Source organism: Apus apus, chromosome 17 (genome assembly GCF_020740795.1).
Source record: "Apus apus isolate bApuApu2 chromosome 17, bApuApu2.pri.cur, whole genome shotgun sequence".
Classification (NCBI taxonomy): Eukaryota; Metazoa; Chordata; class Aves; order Apodiformes; family Apodidae; genus Apus; species Apus apus.
Window position 1 is genome coordinate 6,363,553 of NC_067298.1, and position 16,617 is coordinate 6,380,169.

General features: G+C 50.6%; 2 protein-coding genes across 3 annotated transcripts in view; one reads left to right on the forward strand and one right to left on the reverse strand.

Moving 5' to 3' along the window:
• The window catches only part of ACSF2 (acyl-CoA synthetase family member 2), a 34,207-nt gene that overhangs the window by 10,966 nt on the left and 6,624 nt on the right, over positions 1-16,617 (forward strand). The window contains exons 9-10 of the mRNA XM_051634578.1: positions 496-587; positions 1,712-1,788. Coding sequence (XP_051490538.1) covers positions 496-587; positions 1,712-1,788 — 169 coding nt within the window. The remainder of the gene's footprint in view (positions 1-495; positions 588-1,711; positions 1,789-16,617) is intronic.
• CHAD (chondroadherin) lies at positions 3,639-10,903 on the reverse strand. Of its 2 annotated transcripts, none has more exons than XM_051634581.1 (4): positions 10,057-10,903; positions 6,410-6,573; positions 6,078-6,223; positions 3,639-4,003 (listed from the first exon to the last, which is right to left on the reverse strand). In XM_051634581.1, the coding sequence occupies exons 1-3, from the start codon at positions 10,834-10,836 to the stop codon at positions 6,082-6,084; spliced, it is 1,086 nt and encodes a 361-aa protein (XP_051490541.1). In that variant the 5' UTR covers positions 10,837-10,903; the 3' UTR covers positions 3,639-4,003; positions 6,078-6,081. The 2 variants fall into 2 exon arrangements, with proteins under 2 accessions (XP_051490541.1, XP_051490542.1); XM_051634582.1 differs by having other exon boundaries at positions 3,881-4,006.

Here is a 16,617-nt window from a genome sequence, read left to right on the forward strand (position 1 = left end):
GATATTGCTCCTGCTCTTCCTTCCCATGGTGGGACGGGCAGGTTTGCTGGTGCACATGCTTCCACAGGCACTTCAGGAGACAAAATCCTGCCTTTTCAGCTGTGCTTGGGAGTTTGTCACACTTTTCTTTGCCCAAATATAAGGGATCCTTCAGGTCACTTGGGCTGGGAAGCAGTGTTTTCCTGGTTTGCTGCAGCTGGTTACACATAACCACCTGCCCTGCTTCTCCATGTCCAGCTCTGCTGCTGAGATGGTTCCATTTCCAGCTGGTTCTTCACGTGTAGCTTGTAAAACAAGAGAGCTGTTGTGTGTGTATAATACACACATGTAGATTTCTGTATATGTTTTATACATACATATGTACACTGAGGGACAGCACATCTGCTGTGCTGTTGCTCCATGGTCTTGGGTGGGACAGGATGGGATGAGCTGCTGAGCTGGGGCTGCCCCTGGTTCCACCTCTGCAGCTTTGCCTTTTCTCTCCCTTTCCTGAAGATGCTCCTTTCTTTTTGGCACACCAACCATGTATATAGACATGCTGTCCCAGCCGGACTTTGACTCCTACAACCTGTCAAGCCTCAGGGGAGGTAAGTCTGACAGCTCAAGTGGAAAAATTCTGAGAAACTGGGTATTACTGGTTCCCTGCTGGGAGGCTGTTTTCAGCTTTGTGAGCAAATGGCTCCTTTGGAGGGAAGAGTTTGGATGCGTGAGCCTTGTGTTTCACAATAAACGTGATGCTATGTTTTCTTTCCTTGGGGTTTCCTTCAATAATTATGGGTTGTGAGGAGCTCTTTTACCTTAAAGCAGATTGAGGGAAGACCTTTCTGTTTCATCTGCGAGATCGGGGAGCTGGGAAGCCTGGTTTTGCTCGGCTCTTCTCTCACCAGCCACCACCGTGTGGCAGCAGATGCCTTGTGTGCATGAGGCTGGGGCAGTCCCTAAAGCAGAGCTATGCTGGGATTTCTCCTGGCCCGAAGTTTCCTGCCTGATTTTTGAAGTCATTTATCTCAGCGTTGGAGAGGGTGTGATAACTTGTGCTGGAGCTTTCTCTCTTGTTGCAGTCAGGCTCAGAAATATCTGAGCCAAACCAAGGAGACCACCAGCCCTTTTGAGGCAATAACAGCTTGGAGGGAACACAGTTCTGGAACATAAAGAAATACTTCAGCAGATTACCTAATCATCTCTGCTATGTGCAAAAAGATCCTGTTTCATCTTGTTCCCCAGCAAAGTCAGTTATATATTAATGCTTTTTTTCTCTAGGACAGGACAGATGAGAATGTGATCTGCCCTCCCCCAAAAAGGGAGGAAAAAGGGTTGCTCTGTGCAAGGCAAGAGGAAAGGTTTTTGGTTTTATGGTGGTGATGATGGATGGATGCATTTGTCCTGCTAAAAATCTGTGCTTATTTCTGCTCTGAATCTTCCCTTTTGGGGGAACTGCAGCTTGGACTAGGTTTGTGCTATAGAGTTTATTTTCCTAATGGAAACCTAATGGGTCAGTTCTGCCAACCTTAATTCATTCAGGCAAACCAGCCTTGCTGCAGCCTTATTCTAGCATAACTGGGACCTTTTATGTATCTATAAAAATAGGAAGTATTTTGATAGGAACCCATGTATCCTGAAGGTCTTACCAGCATTTAAATCTGGAATCTTCTGGGGGACTGCTCTTGGGAATAAATAGATGGTTTCCAAGATTGTGATCTTTTTCTTCCAGGAGTCATTGCAGGTTCTCCGGTTCCCCCTGAGATCATGAAGACAGTTATAACCAAAATGCACATGCCAGAGATGGTGGTGAGTTGTGGTTTCTGTGACTAGAGCTACAAGTAGTGTTTGTTGTGGTGAGACCCTGAATTTGGGCATCTCTGCATGGCAGCTGTGCCTGGTGGTGCTGGAGCTGCTGAGATCAGGTGTGGTGGGACAGGCAGAGGAAGTATAGAGGGGCCGGGAGGAAGAATGGGGCTCTGCCTGGTTGCTGGTGGGGTGTCTGGGGAGGAGGCTTTGTAAGAAGAGAAGACACTGCATTCAGTGTTGTTGAGCTTTTCAATACTGAGCATTTCAAAGCTTATAAACCCTTCTGTTGTACACGCTGCCAGGATGAATGACGATGGAAGAGGTGTTGCTGGTTTGTATCGGCGTGGGTGGGTGCACGTGTTCATCTTGTGGAGCTCTCAGGTTTCTCTCACCATCCTGGGCTGCATGCAGATATAAATCCTTGTTGCACGCTGCGTGTTTGAGTCTGAACGTGGGAATGGTGCCATCCACACGTGCAGCACCAGGCACTGCCTGGCCAGAAGAGCAGCACGTGTCCGAGCACACGTGCTGCTGCTCCACCACGTGTCCCTGCACCCTTGGCCTGTGCAAGAGCATCTGCATGTCCTGCATGTGGAGGGGGACAGGCCATCAGCAAGGGGGTCAGTGGCACTCCAGGTGACGTGTTTCATTGGCAGATTTTGTTTCACTTTGAAGGAAGCCACTTGGGTGCCATGCTGCTGACAGATGCTGGGGAAGCTGTTGTTGATGGATAGACCCACGGGGCTGGGAGTCAGGTTAGGGGTGTTATTGTTGGCAGACACAGACCACCCCACACCAGAGTTTTACAGGAATGACTCTGTGCTCTGCTGTGTTAGCAAGGCAGTCCAGGGCATCTGTGCTGGAGCTGTCTCAGAGGCAGCCAGGGTTTTTTTCCTGGATGTGATGCTCTTAATGCTGAGCTGAAAAAAAAACCCAACAGGGACAGCCCTGGTGCTGTTGCCCAGACTCTCATCAGGTGACATCTACCTATTTTTATAGTAGGATTGAGTTTGGCCTCACGAAACATTTTCAGACCCTACTGCAAGTGCCCAGGACTCATTAGGTGTCACATGTTCCTGCTTTGTAGAAACAGAAATAATAAAACCCTCCCAAACAGTTGCTCTGCCCATAGGATAAAGAGGATTAAGTCTATATTTGTACGACTGGTCTCGTGTTACTTCTGATCCTCCAGCCCTTAGACAGACACAGGGAGACTTGGTGAATTAATCTTTGCAGCAAGAGCTTTATACAGAAGATGTACATAAGAAAATATACAATTTGATTTCTATATAGGAGACAGAGTTTTTTGTCCTCTTAAAGGTCATTTACACTCAGTTACAGAGGAATAAATATACATATATTTATATAACTCTTTAGGATTAAAAAACACAGTTAAGTTGCAACTGTGGTATTGTGGTAGCCGTGACAATAAACCACAATCATCCTGGTGTCCTGCTAGATCCTCTGGAGTGTGGGTGGAGAGCAGAGGAGAGGTGAAAGCTGTCCCAGCTGGGCTGCAGGTCACACACCTTCTCCTCTTGGATGCAGAGGGTGGGAGGGAATCCCATCTTCAGATGGCTTCAGTCTCAGGGATTTCCCAGCACTATTTCACTTGCAGGGTTTTGGGCTGACCTAGAGAGATTTGCTGCCTTTTGGCATTGGAAGGGCAGCACTTTCTCAGGGCCAGCGGTTCTTGGGCATTGCTTCACCTCTCCCCCTCAGCCCTGGCCTGCAGGGATCCTCTCCATGGGAAGGCAGAGGAGTTTCTTTGTGTGGCTTGAGACCAATTTTCCTGATCAAGCAGCTGGGGGAGGGATGCTCCTACCTTCCCTCTTTCTTCCACTCCACTGGAAGGAAAGAGCCAGCGACCAACTGGTTGATGGGGGACGTGGGTTATGGTGCCTTTGGGGAAGATGACTGTGTCTCACCGGCAGGATCTAGGTTAGCTTGTCTTGGTATGGTCATGCATAGTTGAGTTTTTAAAAATGCCTCTTGGAAAAAAAAAAAAATATATATATATAGATGTCGGAAAAGATTGGAAAGGTGGATTCCATCCTGCAGTCAGCAGAGAAGCGGGGATTCAGAGGAGGCTGGAGGTGTTTGGATATATCAGAAATGTTTCCTGACAGGTAGGAGAAGCTTAAGGAAGGACTCAGAAGTCAGTAGTTTTCTGGTGGTTGAAGTGACCGGTCACCAGGACAGGCCATGCCAGGGCCTGCTAGGGGAAAAAGAAAAAAAAAAGAGAGAAATCCCCATGTTTAAGTGGATTATTTCAAGCATATCAGTAAACTTCTAGCATTTGTCTGTTTGTTTTTGCATTCAATGAGTGAGTGAAGCCCATACTTGAAGAGTTAGGAGCCAGGGAGCCATGACAAGTTCCCACATTTGAGGGGATGGGTTAGTCCTGTCCCTGATCTCAATGCCACCTCTGTGTGACTTTTGAGTATCTTACCCTAAGTGTTGCTGGTCACCAGCATTTCCCTCATAAAGGAGGAAACCCAAGAGTGACATTTTCAAGAGAAGTGAATTATTTTGGTGCCCTGGTTCTGAAAATCCAGGGCAGGTGGATTTTTAGAAACTGCCAAGCAGCCTTTCATCTGAAATGTAGTCAGTGACCCAAGTCACTGGTCATCCCTGAAGTACAGAGCCTTGTAGCTGACATCTGAGAAAGCTGCCTGGCTCTCCAGAGGTACATGATGAAGTCAGAGGTACTTGATATTCCTTAAAATCATGTTCACCACCCTGGAATGGGTTTGTGTGCCTGTATTTTGGCAATCCCACCCAAAGGTATCGAGCTTTGCCTTCTGCAAGACTGGAATAAATAGGTTTCTATTTTGTTAACACTTGTACACCTGTTTCAGGGAGCTGATGGGAGGTGCTCTAGAAAAACCAGACATTGCTGTCATGGTTTTGTTACCCTCATCATGGAGGAGTGAACTGGAATTGAGTTCAGACAGGGAGACAAGAAGGTTAAGAAGGGCCAAGCCTGTAAATAAAATACATTTAAGTGTTGTGGTTTAGAAAAGTGAGGTTTTTCTGTCCTTGGAGTGGAACTTTACCCTCCCTATAGGGAACGACTGGTATTTCCATCTCTAATCCTGAAAACCTCTGGCACTGTGAAAGAAATAACTGCTTTAGGAAGGTGCAGAACCACTGGCATTGTGGATGCTTTGGTCATAACTTTCCTTTCTCCATCCTGTTATTCATATCCTTGGTGAACTGGGGACCAAACAACCATAACTGGGCTTTGGGCTTCTGCCTCATCCTTTCTCCTATGGAAGGGCACAGTCACAGCCCTTGTTCATACAGTGCAGTGCAAGGTCGCTTAACAAATGAGCAAAGGTCCCTTTCCCAAGAGCTTCCAAACTTGCAGACTCATCAAAAATCCTTCAGAATCCATACAAGCTCCAGACCTATTCCTGGGATGGGGAAAAGGAAAATGCTTGGGATGGAGTGATGATAGTTGTGGCTTTCTTGCTACTGTGTGAGCAGAATTCAATCCTCTTGGTAGTTTCCAGTTGTGGAAGGTGTTTGTGTGGTAGGTTTTCACAGTTGGTGTTTGGATTGGTAGATGTCAGCAAGCTCATGGCTCAAGGGAAAGTCAGTCCTGTCTCTGAATCACCTTCTGGCCCACACCACTTCATTAAGAAAATATTTGCTGTCTCCTACCTCCCTCTTCTGAGACACTCATTTGTAGGCATCAGCCCTTCCTTTTAAATACCTGGGTGTCTTGGGTGGGAATTGTAGTTGCTGGAAGGCAGATGCTGGACTGGGAACTGCTCCTTATGGAAAACATCAATTTTTTTTTTTCATAGGAGCCAGATTTCCCAGCTATGTCCTGTCCTGTATTTCAAACCAGACCTGGAGGACCTTTGCTCGGGCAAAATGCTGAGCATCTCCAATTGGTTAGAAAAGGAAAGCCTGTGTGATCCCAGCTCATGGTAATACTGGGCTAAACCCACACTTGTTTTCACGCTTAATTACACCTTTCACCCTGAAGTGCTGCCCCAGGCCTGTCTTTAGCCCCACGTTTGCTTAACAGGCTTGACTCCATCCTTGGTGCTCCAGGAATATTCTCTGCTCTGGGTGGGAGCTCACGGAGGCCACTATCTCCAGCAGATGGAGCAGCTCTGAGTGGGGCCATGAGTGGATGGGCTATGTCGAGCCAAACCTTAGTGTCGCTGAAGTCAGAGGTAGAAGTCCCCGTACCTTTGGTGGCACCAGGGTGTGCTGTGGGTCATTCTACCAGCTACTGCTAGGGAAGCGGCTCTATCAGCCAACCATCTTACGTGTTTAATGGCGGCTCCCCTTCTTGGACCTCTTGGTGGGGAGCTTGCAGGTGCGGAGGGCCGGGGTGTCTCTGATGGGCTGGCCCCGGTACTGCGCCGGCGTCGAGCAGGTCTCCTCGGTGCGGGTGCGGTTCCCCTTCAGCCACCTGGGACGCGGGGAGGAAGGAGAGCAGGAGCTCACAAGAGGTACAAACCACCAGGGACAAGACTCGTAACACGAACAGAGAGGGCAGGATGGAGAGGGAGCTCCTGAGCAGCCTCCTCTTGCCTGGCTTGGCGGCTGGGGGGACATCCCCGAGGGGTGTCCCCTCCAGGGAGGGAAGGGGCCGTACTTGCGCAGATGTGCCAGCTGGCAGTTGCAGTGCCAGGCGTTCCGGGACAGCGTCAGCGTCTCCATCTTGTCGAAGGGGAAGGCGCGGGGCAGGTGGGTGAGCCGGTTGTTCTCCAGGTGGGCGCTCTTCAGCGCCGTCACGCCGGCGAACGCGCTCTCTGCCAACTAGAGCGCAAAGGTTTTACCCCGAGCAAGGCTGAGGGAAGGGGGGGGGGTTCAAACCTGAGTGTCCCCGTTCAGGATTTTCAGTGGCCTGAGCATGGAAAGAGCAAGAGACAGAGCAGTGGAGGGGGGGGGGGGTCCTGGTTCTCTGGAAGCTCTGGACACCTAAGGGAGGCACTGGGTTTGTGGGCTCATGAGTTATGGGGTCTCCTGCCTAAACAGACCTACATCCCAAGTCTGCACAGGATTGTCTTTGCAGCCACATCCCTAAATAAAGTCAAGTCTGGCAGCCCTCTTTATTTTTAAGCTGTACTTCTCTATTCTAAATGAAGATATTTTCTGGGTATGTTCCTTTCCAAGGCTGGAAATCCTCCCAGTGCCTGTTGCCTTGCCTGTCCTGGCACGGCTGAAGGAGGGAGTGTTTGTGGCGTCTGAAGGGGCTGTAGATTTTGGCAGTGCCCGGGGGCTCCAAGTGGAAAGTTACACTTGGCATTCAAGCAGTTTAGAAATAGAGGCAGATTTCCAGCACCTCAACCTCCTCCATGTTTTTTTTTCTCATTTCCAGTGGGTTGTTTGCAAGGGATGCTGCAAGATTCATCTTTTCTCAATAGACAGGCAGGCTTTAAGGGTGAGCCTCCCTAGGAAAAGCAGTCAAAGAGAGGCTGTAGACCTGGCTCTGCAGCCCTGTCCTCTTTTCCATGAGGTCCCATCTCTGGCTTTTCTCAGCCTTTCATTACTCAGGTTGGAAAGTTTCTTCTTGAAAGCGAACCCTTCAATGAAAACCTCCTTGGCAGTGATGAATTGGAGAGGGGATCATTGACAAAGCTCCTGAGGGGAAAAGCTTTAGAGAAAGGGTGGAGAGAAGCTCACTAGGTCTACCAGAACCCCCCCAGGCAAGGACCTGTGCTCTCATTTCTGGCCAAAATCTTGTGCTTCAGATGGGACCATCAGGGGTTGTTTCAAGTTCTCTAAGCTGAACAGGTCAGGAGAGGAAATACACTATTTTAAGCTGTGAACTTTTGTCATCTTCCAAATTAAGCAATGTTGGACAGGATTAGAGCTTAGCTAAGAGATTCCCAGGGTATTGTAGCTGTTGGACAGTCAGCGGTGCTGGGCTCTCTGGTCCAAAACCCAGCTGACCTTGGTAGGTTTAACTGTGCTGATAGAGGAGCTGCTCAGAGATGCTGGCAGTAGCCTGGCCACGCTCTGGCTTGGACAGTGGTGCACTGTCTCAGCTGCTCATTCCTCTCCCAGCCCCATGAGAAGAGTTTGCATCTGCTGGGAACAGCTGTTGCTCTGCCTGCCAGAGCACACGCTTGGAAAGCAACGGGTGATTTTTTCCCTTATTTAGATGGAGAGTTGCTGCTGTCCTTTATTTTGCAATAAAGACATAGACAAGGGCATGCCTGAAGCTTCCAGGATCTGCACTGCTTGTACATGGAGGATCCTGGTATGTGTGAGACAGCCCTGCAGGTGACTGCTTGGTGATGCTGGTGGGAAGGGGAGCTCTGAGCTGGAGCTGCAGAACAGCCTGAGGGCTCCTCTCCTCCTGCTCAACTACAGAACAGGCTGGGATGGCTGTGTATGGAGGGGTTTTGCACTTGATCAGCTCTTAAAATTTTCCAGCTGTGCAGGGAACAGCTAAGGACAGTATTTTTGTGGAGGATAAAGAGCTGCAGTCAAGGTGCCAGCAGCATTTAAAGTATTTGGTAGTGATTTCTAGGTCATAAGGCCTCTGTGACTAGATGTCTCCTTGCAGTGCAAAGTTCACGCGTGGGCTGTTTGGATATGAGGCCTTTGAGGATTTGAAGAGAATTCTGAGCTGGGATGGGAACTCTTGTTTTCCTGGAAAAGAAAGCCCTAAAGCTGCAGAAGCCACCCCTGTCAGTGCTGATCTCCTAAACTGGTGTTTTACTGGGCTGTTGAGGAGGAAAGGAGGCATCTGGAATAGCTTTTAAAGGTCCTGTCCACAGCTGTTCCCTGAAAAGAAGAAAGTCTCTTGCTGTTTAGAGTTGTTAACCCTTGCTTTTTGGCCAAGCCAAAGGCACTTAATTCCCTGGAGCACCTCAGCATCATGGGTTAGTCTAATTACTCAATATATAACTTGAGACTCTGATGTCTCTACAAGTGGTACAAGATTTAAGCTGTAATTATTGACTTGTGCATGATTAAAGTGCCTTAAAACAGAGACTACAAAAGTGCTGTGGCAGCATGTCTAACGTCTTGCCTAGAGAGGCCAGTAGATTGTTTTAAAGTGTTAAGTTTTTTTATTCTCATCCTGGAGAGGTTAGTTCTGAGGGTGGACCACAGTGTAAATACTGGTGGAGTGCTGCTGAAGGGTCTTTGGGAGTGTCATTCTCCAACTGGGCAAGTTGAAAAGCCCTGGTGTGCTTTATTCCTGGGAGCTTTCAGGTGATCTGTTGTCCCTGCGAGGCCCTTTGAGTCACTCTTTGCTGCTAAGAAATTCTCTCTTTCGTCACGTCTTCCTGCAGGTGGTGGGTGTTGCTTTGCCATGAAGTCCTGGACTGCCTTCTCTGGATGCCCTTTGCCTTTGGGCTTCCTGGCAAAGCATCATCCCAAGGAGAACTGTTCTTTTCCACCTCAGCACCCCCCCTTTCCAGCCTCTTGGGGGTCAGCCAAGGAGGTCACTGGGCTGCACAATTGGGTGCTGCTCCTCTTGCACTGTTCTTGTTTCTGTTCTTGCCCTGCCTGACACTGCAGAGGTCCTAATGCAAGTCATCTCCTGAGTGCAAGGCTCCTGCCTATGGGTCGTGCTTTCCCACAGAAGAAGGGGGTTGTTTTGCCATTTAGGATACCTGAATGTCCCTCCTCCTCTCCAGAGGGAACAGAGCCCCTTTGTAAGACGCTGCGAGAGCTCCTTTGGAGAGAGCATCAATAAACAAACCTTTCTTTATAACGTGTAAAGTTGGGAGGTGTGGGGGGAGGTGAAGGTGGAGGTCCCTCTGCCTACCTGTCTGCAAGGGGTGGATAAGAAACCACTGCTATTCACAGCCCCTCCTGAGGCATCTCCCCCTCCCAGGATAGAACAGGTCCCCAGGCTCAAGAGAGGAGATGGAGCTGATCAGCTCTGCAAGGTGGCAGTGCCCTTCTTGTCCCTCCAGTACAAGGCAGATGCTGGCCTCTCATCCCATGCCTTGTGTCTGGGATAATGGAAGTTTGCTAATTGTCCTGGAGCACCACACATACCTTTCTCAATCACTGGTGTCATTTCCAGCTTGGGAGGGAATATCCTGCCTTCCAAGGAGTTTGATGAGCTCCAGGTAATTAGGTTTTGCATAAAATAACTCAAGAGAAGGGTGGAGCACTCCCTGTTATCCCTTGGGCCGTATCAGGGGTGTTGTCAGCTGGTCAGAGCCTACAGACCTGCATCTCCCCTCTCCTCTGCAAGGGAGGGACAGCAGACTGAGGGTTTTGTAAAGGAGAAGCCCCGTGTTTCTTATCTGGAACTAATGGAAAGAGGCTTACCTTCTTCAGCTTCATGTTGTCCAGGTTGAGTGTCTGCAGGTAACGCCCGAAGGACTGGAAGGCATTGTCAGGGATGACCTCAATTGGGTTATGAGAAAGCTTCAGTTCCTCCAGGACTCTCAGCTTACTCATTGCATTCACAGGATAGCTGCTTAGCTGGTTCTTGTCCAGGTGGAGGACAGCAAGGTTTTCTACGTCCTCCAGAGCTCCAGGCAGGAGGTTAGTGAGGGAGTTGTCAGAGAGGAAGAGCCAGCGCAGGTCTTTAGCCCCATTGAAGACCCCTGGTTTCAGCTCCCGGATTTTATTGCTGCCCAAGTGCAGGATGAAGAGGTTGACAAGAGGTGACAGAAGCCCTTTGGGTAGGTCTGGGATCTTGTTCCGGTCCAGGTACAAGTAGGTGAGCTCTGACAGGTCATCAAAGGCTCCTGGCTTTATGACACTGATCTGGTTGTCAGTGAGATAGAGGTAGACCAGGCTCTTGAGCCCCCGGAAGGCTCCGGTTGAGATCTCCTTGATCCGGGAGCTCTGGAGGTGCAGGGACACCAGCTTCTTCATGTCGCGGAAGCCGTTGGTCGGCAGGACAGGGAAGTTGTTCTTCTGCAGGTTGAGGAGCCGGGTTTGCTCAGGCACCTTGGGGATCTTCTTCAACCCTGCATTGTCACAGATGACGTGCTGCAGGTCTCCACCGTGACAGTGGCAGCTCGGGGGACATGCCTGCACCGTGGAGGCAAGACATGCCAGTAGGCTGAGGACACCGAGGCAGAAGCCTGACCGATTCATGGTCAGGTCTGGAATTGGTGTGGTGGGAAGAGAAGCCGGAGGAGGGAGATGGGTGGGAGAGAGAGAGTGACTGGGTTTGCAGCATGCTGAACACAGCCCTATTTATAATGTTATTAAAAAGCAAAATCCCTTCCCACAAACCGCAGGCAGCAGCCAGTTGGAAGCAACTGGCTTTGGGAACTTACTGTGAGCTTAACCCCTTGGCACCAGGCAGAGCAGTGTCCACAGGCCTCCCTGGCCCCGCTGCCAGAGCGACTCTGCAGAGGTAGTTTTCCTCTCTGCAACAGGGAGGCAAATGGTCAGGAAGAGCAAACATGGAGCTGCTCTGTGGGGAACCTCTCTGGTCCCTGCTGAGCCAAGTGGGGCCCAGGTTCATCAGTGGGGGAAAAACAACCTGTTTTGGTTGAACATCTTAACAGGGAGCACCGCTGTGTCCCCACCCACCTCCTGCTGAAGCTTCCAGTATATTCATCCTTGGCTGGTTTGGAGAGAAGCATTTTGTCCTGTTATTATAGAGAAAGGTTTTTTTGGGGGGTCTTGTCTTGCTGATTTAGAAGGAGTTTGTCTGAGCATGGATGGGAGAAGATGGAGCCATCCCAGGTCCTGCCAACGACCAACAGCACTTGTTGCTTTTGCAATGCAAGGTTTTGGCTGAAGATTTCCAAATCTAGATGGCACCTAGGAGCTGGCCAAGAAAGAACAAAGGCGGTCTTAGTTTCTGCCCTGTCTTTCCTGTAAGCAGTGGTGTGTAACATGTCCATGATCAGGAGACCTGTGTGAGGGGTTCTACTCTCAGCACGTGGCCCTGTGGAGCACCCCCCAAGCAGGGATGGGGCAGTGGCAGAGTGTGGGGGTGGGCATGAAATGCTGGGCAGTGGAGTCCTGCTGTGTGCCAGGCTCAGGTGAGGGGAGTTGCAATGCCTGCAGCTCTTGGGACAAGGCTGTGGGCATTGGTGAGGGGTTGGTGAGGTAGCAGAGCAAGGAAATCCCTGCTGGAGCTGGGCCTGGAGTCTGCCTTGGCTCCTGCCTGGGGGCAGCAGTTGTGGAGGTGAGTTGACAAGGCAGGGATGTCCCTTGCTCACCGACCAGAGAAAGCAAAGCAGTGAGAAGCCCCAGTGCCTGCTTCTGCGAGTGGGAAGAGAGAAGAGATCCAGGGGTGGTGGGGTGGGGTGGGGTTTGGAAGTGGAACATTTTGAACTGATTTCCAGCCAGTTCCTGGCTGCAGCCCACAGCTGAGAGCCCAGCACATAACTGTGAGCTTGTTGAGATCTCTGCTCCTGAAGCTGGCTGCAGAGCTCCAGCAGAGCTTTCGCAGAGGCGAGACAGGCTCAAGCAAGGGAGGGAATCCAAAGGCTGACTTAGGACACAGACGGGCTTATTCACCGAGATTCCTGGGTTTTTCCATTGTTGCAGTGAGGAATTATCCAGCACTGCTGAGCGAGTTATGCAAACCTCCTGGCAGCCCCCGGGCGGGGGGTCAGCCTGGAGGGTGGTTTCATGGCAGAACTAATTTTGGGGGGGGAGAAAAGGGGCTCCTGGGCTGTGAATGTGAGGTTCTGGTGAGCCTGTGGGGCAGATCAGGTTGACTGAAGGGTGATGTCATGTGGGACCTCAGTGCAAACCAGGCCATGTCAGGCTTCCAGGGTTTGCCAGCCCTGGGGTGGAGCGCCCTGCTGGGGCCTGGGCAGCACTGAGTGCTTCTCCTTCACCTCTGCAGAGATGCTCTGACTTTAGGAGCTCCAGGTTCCTGCTGGAGGCACCTTCTGCAGGACTCACTACTGTAGTTACTGTAGGGTTTAAAACTCTGGGATCAAAACGGTGGTATTTTTGCTCATGCCTGGTTCAGTAGGCACTGCAGTGGTCATGCATGGGCTTTGATCTCTGGAGTAGCACTTGGAGTGCCTTGGTTTTCAGGATTTTTGAGACAGTGAAAGAGGAGGTGGGCAGAAGAATCCTCCATGTTTTCCTCCTTTGCTGCTCCCTGTTGATCAGGCCTGAGAGTGCCCCATAAGTGTGTGCTGCTTGTGGAGCTCAGGCAGGGAGCTGAGTGAATGACTGGGACAGATAAAAGCATCATCTAAAGCATCAGCTGCTATCCACTGATTTATTATTATTTTTTTTCTGAGCATGTTCCACCACCTTAGCTGTACTTGTGTGATGATTATACTGTGCAAGAGGAACTGATGGGTCAGATTTAAAACCCATCCTGTTTCTGCTGGACACTGAAGCCAGGCAGCTCTCTGTGCTTCCTCCCACTGAGTGCAGCTGATGTCTGATGCTCAAACTATCTTCTCATCCTTCTTTTTCTGAGGATTAACTCGCCTTTCTCCCACCCTCTATCTGTTGGTTGGCTGAGACTGCAGATGTTTGGGGACAGAGACACTCTTCCTGCAGGGATGTGTGTGCTGTGCCTGGAGCAGACAGGCTGAGGACATGGGTAAGACCCATATCTTCCTTGTGAAGATTCCATGATGTAGCTGCCATGATGCTGGTGCAAGGTGGGAAGGTGTCCCTACCCTGAGGGCTCCACACCAGCCCAGTGCCTGCAGCAGAGGTTAGGTGGATGCTGGGTTATTTTTAGTCCAGTGCTGGGGTGACAGCAGGGCAGTGCCACTGGGGGAAAGGTGTCTGCTTCTCAGCTCTGTTTCTCCAGGCACAAATATTGAATAAAAGGAAGTTCTCTCCCCTAATGTTTTTTGATCCCTGCGCCCCGGTGAGCACATTCCTGTGGTGGGAGCTGGTTGGCATCTGCCACAGCTGGCACCTTGCCCCTGGGCTCCTCCTGCCTGTTTGTGTTTTGAGCTGCTTGCTGGCAGGGTCTGGTCTTCCCACACCAGGTTTTGCAGCCTTTGACTGGCCAGCAAATGTCCAGTGATCCTCAAAAGCTCACCTGGGTCCTGCTCGTGGGTGGCTCACGGTTTGGCAGTGACAATGGCAGCAGTGTTAGTGTTCCCTCTGCTGTGGTGGGACACCCCAGAGCTGGGTCCCATCCAGCCCTCTGCTTCTTGCAAGTCCCCTGTGAGGACATTGCAGGAGAGGCAGGATTCTCCTGCCATCCTCTCTTTCTTAATTGATTAACAGTTCTGCAAACATTCCTGGTGCCTGGTGATGTGCAGAAGCTGAGCTCCCCTCATCTCCTTCGTGGAGGTGTTGTGGGCTAAGCAAATAAATATGTTTTTGGAAACAGTATAAATAGAGATTTGAGGTATTTCTTTGGTGCTGCAGGTCAGAACTGTTTTGATAAAACATTGGAGATGGTATTTTCTGTGTCTAATCTTTATTTTTGTTAGGATTGACAATTCTGGCATATCAAGGCAGCTGCACATGCTGTACTGCTCCCTGTTAAAATAATTCTATTGCTCGTTTAAACCTGAGTCTGTAGGTTTGAAGAGGACACAGATCTGGTTTTGTATGTCTGTACATTAGCAATCATCTTCTTCAAGTGGCACCAGTGTAGCTGGCCTTTGGGTCCAGGCTGGACCTGAGGGCTCAAGCAGTTTTGGGGGTTCCCTGGGGTGCATGTGCTGTCCCCCCCCTTTGGACAGTGCCCTGGTGGAGCTGAGCCCCTGCCTCTGCCTGGCACTGGGTGCTGGGAGAGACCAGGTGCATGAAGGTACAACCCAGGAAGGTTGTCCCAAGCATGGAGCTCACTCTGGGCAGTGTTTGAGGAGCTCTGGTGTGTGGGCAGTGGGGGTGTCCTGGCCACCCCCCCTTCCAGGCAGTACCTGAGAAATCCCTGGCTTTCAGCAAAGTGCAAGTATCCCATCAGTGATGGTGGTGTCTGGTGCTCTGGGTTCAGACCCAAGTTATTGTGTCAATTTGACATCCTTGAAGGGTCCCCTTGCTGTGGAGTGGGGGCCTGGGCTGCTTGTTGAGCTGGAGGAGGTGGTGGTGGATGCACCTCCTTCCTGCTGATGGTTTTCTTCCACTGTAACGTGGCCTCCACCCATTGAGATGTTGCCAGTTTGGCTCCCTGTTGATGTCCCCCCACCCTTCCCTCCTGTTTGATCCCAGCAGCACAGTGGGATGGGGAGGACAAAGGCCAACTAGAAGCTTGTGGGTTGAGACAAGGACAAGGAGGGTTCACTCACAGATTATGGTCCCAGGCAAAACAGACTCAACTTGGGGAAATATAATAATTTACCACAATCAAATGCACACAGGACAAAGACAACACCAAGAGCAGGGCTTACATATGTTACCCCACCCCTCCCTTCTTCCCAAGCCCAAATTATCCTGTTCTTGGTTTCTCTCCCTCTTTCCCCCCAGCGGCACAGGGGGATGGGCCTTAGAGTGAGTCCATAGTCTGGTGGTTCCTGCTGCTCCTTCCTCCTCAGGGAGAAGGATTCCTTACAGTCCTCCCCTGTTTCCTCATGGGGTTGCTCCCACGGCAGAGAGTCCTTCACAAACCTCTCCATGAGTCTCTCCCAGGAGGTGCAGTCCCTCAGGAGCTGCTCCAGCGCTGCCCACAGAGTCATGGTTGCTTCGGGAACAGGCACTTCCCCTGGTGCTGGGTCCTCCATGGCTCCAAGTCCAGGGGCTGCAGCTCCACATTCACCCCTCCTGGCACCTTCAAGAAATGTCTCACCATGTTCCTGCAGGGGCACAGCTGCCATCTCCCCATGGGCTGCAGGGACACTTCTGCTTGGGCACCTTCTTCCTCACCAACCTCACTATCTTCACCCCAGCACTGCTCTCACCTCTCCAGCTCAGCTCTTTCTGCTTTTCTCTGCACTCAGCTCTTACATCAGTTTGTTCCTATGTTAACTGCAGAGGTGCATCCATTGTCTCTCTACTGGTCTGGCCTTGGCCACCTGAGCTTTTAGTAGCTTCTTACAGGAGCCACCCCTGGGGCCCCTCCCTCCTACCAAAAAGCCCACCAAACCAGCACACCTCAAGACTTCTGCTTAACCTGGAGAGAAGAGAGCCAGCTTTAGCTCCAGACCACGAGGAGCAGCTTGTCCTGCCTGTACAATAACAGGAGGGTAATTTCCAGCAGCAGCCTGCTGGCCTGGACAAGCTGGGTTGCCATTTTTGCAGTGGTCTCCTCCTGAGGCAAAGCCATTGCGTGCCACAACACAAAGACAGCACTTTGGGCACCTGATATTTTTGGGAACTTTTTAAGCCCCATCCAAACTGGGACTGGCTGGCAGGTCTCCGAGTGGGGAGAAATGCCAGCAGGGTGGCCACCCTTGGAGGTTTGTCCTACAAGACCTGCTTGTTTGTGTCCTGACGTTTTTGACACAAAGATGGTACTGTTGCTGGGGAAGGAAATGAAATCTCAGTGTGACAGAGGCTGGACGTGATCAGAAGTTGTTTTTGCAGCAGCAAAGTTGACCCCAAAGGTTCAGGAATATTCCAGTACAATTTGGGATAATGAGACATCTCCAAAGCAAGGAGACACGTGTCCCCAGAGGACTGCAAAACTCAGGGTGAGCTTGGTGGAGAGCAGCTGGATGAGGGAAGATTGTTGCTCAGCTGACAATGATTTGGAGCTGGCTGCAAAGGGATGGCTGGGCTGGACATTGGTGGAGATATCTGAGACAGACAACATGCTCAGCATGGATTTAGGGATAATTGGATCCATCCAGCATGTTACACTGAGAGGGGTTTAAAGGGCCTCTTAGAGGTCCCTTAGCACATCTCTTGGATTGCCAGTCTGCTTTCTGTTGTTCATTATGCCCTCTTTGAAGTCCCAAAATCCCTATTATTTCATGCTCAATTTACTGCTTTTTTCCCAGGCCAATATTGTCTTCAGCAAAGCTCAGTTTCTGTAGGTTT